Below are 2,507 nucleotides of genomic sequence, written 5' to 3' on the forward strand. Positions count from 1 at the left end.
TATTGAAGATACTATAGCTGCTGAAGTTGAGAAAAAGTTGAAGCCGATGAATATAGGTACCCGACAAGTGGCACAGGTCCAACCAACCCCTACTATCTGTTGTGAAATCTATAACGGTCCACACCAAACCCTATATTGCTTTGCAACTCCTCAACAAGTGAAGGAGATCAAATTTTTGAAGCAGAATAATCCTTATTCTAACACGTACAATCCGGGTTGGAAGAATCATCCCAACTTCTCATGGAAAGACCAAAAAGCGACCGCCCCTCAACATGGTCAGTACCAAACTCAATATCAGCAACATCAGTAGCAACAGATACCTAAGAAAGCTGAGTGGGAGATTTCCATTGAAAGAATGGCAGCTTGTCATGTTCAATTTCAAGAAGAAACCCGGAACTATCAGAAAAACACCACAACTTCCATAAAAAATCTTGAAGTCCAGATGGGTCAAATCGCTCAGCAAATAGCATCAAGTTCTCAAGCACAAGGTGTTCTACCTAGTGCAACTGTGCCCAATCCTAGAGAGCATCATAACGTGAGCGTTGTGACAACACAAAGTGGTAAATCTGAGGAAGTTGTTGAGGAAGTGAATGAAGAGGAAGACCAATTGATCGAAGTGGACCTTGAGATCAAAGAAAATGAAGTTTTTAGAGAAGAAGTAGTAGCACCGAAACCGGTTGTGAAAGAAACAGTCATTGAGCCCAAGCCGGTTGTTAAGCTCCCGTTCCCCACGAAAAACAAGAAAAAAGGACAACATGACAAAAATTTTGAAAAATTCTTAGAGTTGTTCAAGAAGCTGGAGGTTAACATTCCTTTGTTGGAGGCACTTTAACAAATGCCTACTTATGCCAAGTTCATGAACGACATCATTTTGAAGAAGCGTACCACAAACATTAACCCGATCATTCTAACCGAAACTTGTAGTGCTATTTTGCAGGGTATGAAGATTTCGATAAAGAAGGAAGATCGAGGAGCTGTTACCATCCTGTGTATTATTGGAGATAGGTCGTTCAACAAAGCTCTTATTAATCTGGGAGCTAGTGTGAGTCTCGTGCCATTATCCATTTACAAGAAGCTTGGTATATGGGCAGTGCAAGATACCAGGATGACACTCCAATTCGCAGATCATTCGGTCAAGAAATCGTATGGTATTGTTAAAGATGTCCTGGTGAAAATTGACAAGTTTGTATTTCCGATTGATTTTGTAATTCTAGAGATGTCGGAAGATGAATAGATCCCTCTCATTCTTGGTAGACCCTTTTTGGAGACGGGAAGATGTGTAATCAACATAGAAGAAGGAACCATGACGTCGAAGGTTTATGATGAGGAAGTGAAAATCAATGTTCGAAACACCATGAAAGACAAAGAAGATATTTGCACCAGTCACACTATAGAGGTTTTGAATCAGGTGACGACATATGATGGCCCTTTGAATACACCACCGTCACCTTTGAAAAGAGTGTTGAGCTTGTCCAAGTCCGACAATGATAAAGAAAAGGACAATGGGGACCCCCAAGTTCTAGCCTTGCTGGATATGCAAACCCCGTGGAAAGGATCTCAACCACACCGGTGAGGGGATATACACTCACCTCACTCTCATAAGGAGGGTGAAGAACCAAAGAAAGGAAAGGAATTAACAACTTCCGTAAAAACCTCAAAGATGTGTTTTTAGATTCTAAAGGAAAATGTCATGCTACTGCAAAGGTGGTGAAGTTGTTGGACACAGGTGTTATATATCATGTTCCTAACAATACCAGGCCACAGAGAAAAGAGTTTGTCAAGGGACAACTGGTGCTCTTGTTCAACTGCAGATTAAAACTTGTTCTAGGAAAGTTGAAATCTAGGTGGTCGGGTTCATTTTTTGTTCATAAAGTGTTCCCCCATTGAGAAATCGAACTGAAAAATCCAAATAATGGGGACACTTTTAAAGTAAATGGACAACGGTTAAAGCACTACTATCAGGGACAGGAAAGTGGTCTGATTGAGAATGTTCATCTCCAAGGATGAGGGTGACGATTGTTGAGCCATGCGACGTTAAACGCAACGCTTCGTGGGAGGCAACCCACGTGGTTTTTATATAACTATTTTCTTGTTTGGTATGTCTACAGGTTCATGCATAGGTTCGCGGTTGCATTGCACATTCAGAAGAGAAAGGTTGATTTAGATGGTCGAACACCGGAAGAACAAGAAAAAATCTTCAAACAGAAAAAGTCGGACAAATTTTGAAAAAAAAATAGGGCCCTGACATGGGCGCCTGTCTCACCTGACACGACCCGTGTCAGGAAAGGAAGAAAATTATTTTTTACAATAGGTTGACACGGCCAGTGTTAGCCCTACTGAGCCAAGCCTCCAATTACAGTGGAGCAGTTGGGCGAAATTATTTGCCTACCCCTTTATGGCCCCGGAGCCATACCAAACAGCTTTGATGCTAAGACGTTCTGGTTGGCCATTACGGGAAGATCTGACTATGTGGCTAAAGGAGCAAAGGCGCCGGGCATTCAAAACCT

At 41.8% G+C, this 2,507-nt stretch overlaps 1 protein-coding gene across 1 annotated transcript; it reads left to right on the forward strand.

Moving 5' to 3' along the window:
- The first annotated feature begins 442 nt into the window (after positions 1-442).
- LOC127129682 (uncharacterized) lies at positions 443-1,234 on the forward strand. Its single transcript, XM_051058823.1, has 2 exons — positions 443-823; positions 938-1,234. The coding sequence occupies exons 1-2, from the start codon at positions 443-445 to the stop codon at positions 1,232-1,234; spliced, it is 678 nt and encodes a 225-aa protein (XP_050914780.1).
- The last annotated feature ends 1,273 nt before the right edge of the window (positions 1,235-2,507 follow it).

This window comes from Lathyrus oleraceus, chromosome 3, assembly GCF_024323335.1.
Source record: "Lathyrus oleraceus cultivar Zhongwan6 chromosome 3, CAAS_Psat_ZW6_1.0, whole genome shotgun sequence".
NCBI classification, from domain to species: domain Eukaryota; kingdom Viridiplantae; phylum Streptophyta; class Magnoliopsida; order Fabales; family Fabaceae; genus Lathyrus; species Lathyrus oleraceus.

Coding starts and splice junctions, on each gene's coding strand:
- LOC127129682 (XM_051058823.1), top strand. CDS start 443: ATGGGTCAAATCGCTCAGCAAATAGCATCAAGTTCTCAAGCACAAGGT. Junction 824..937: donor TTAACATTCCTTTGTTGGAG/GCACTTTAACAA, acceptor GCTATTTTGCAG/GGTATGAAGATTTCGATAAA.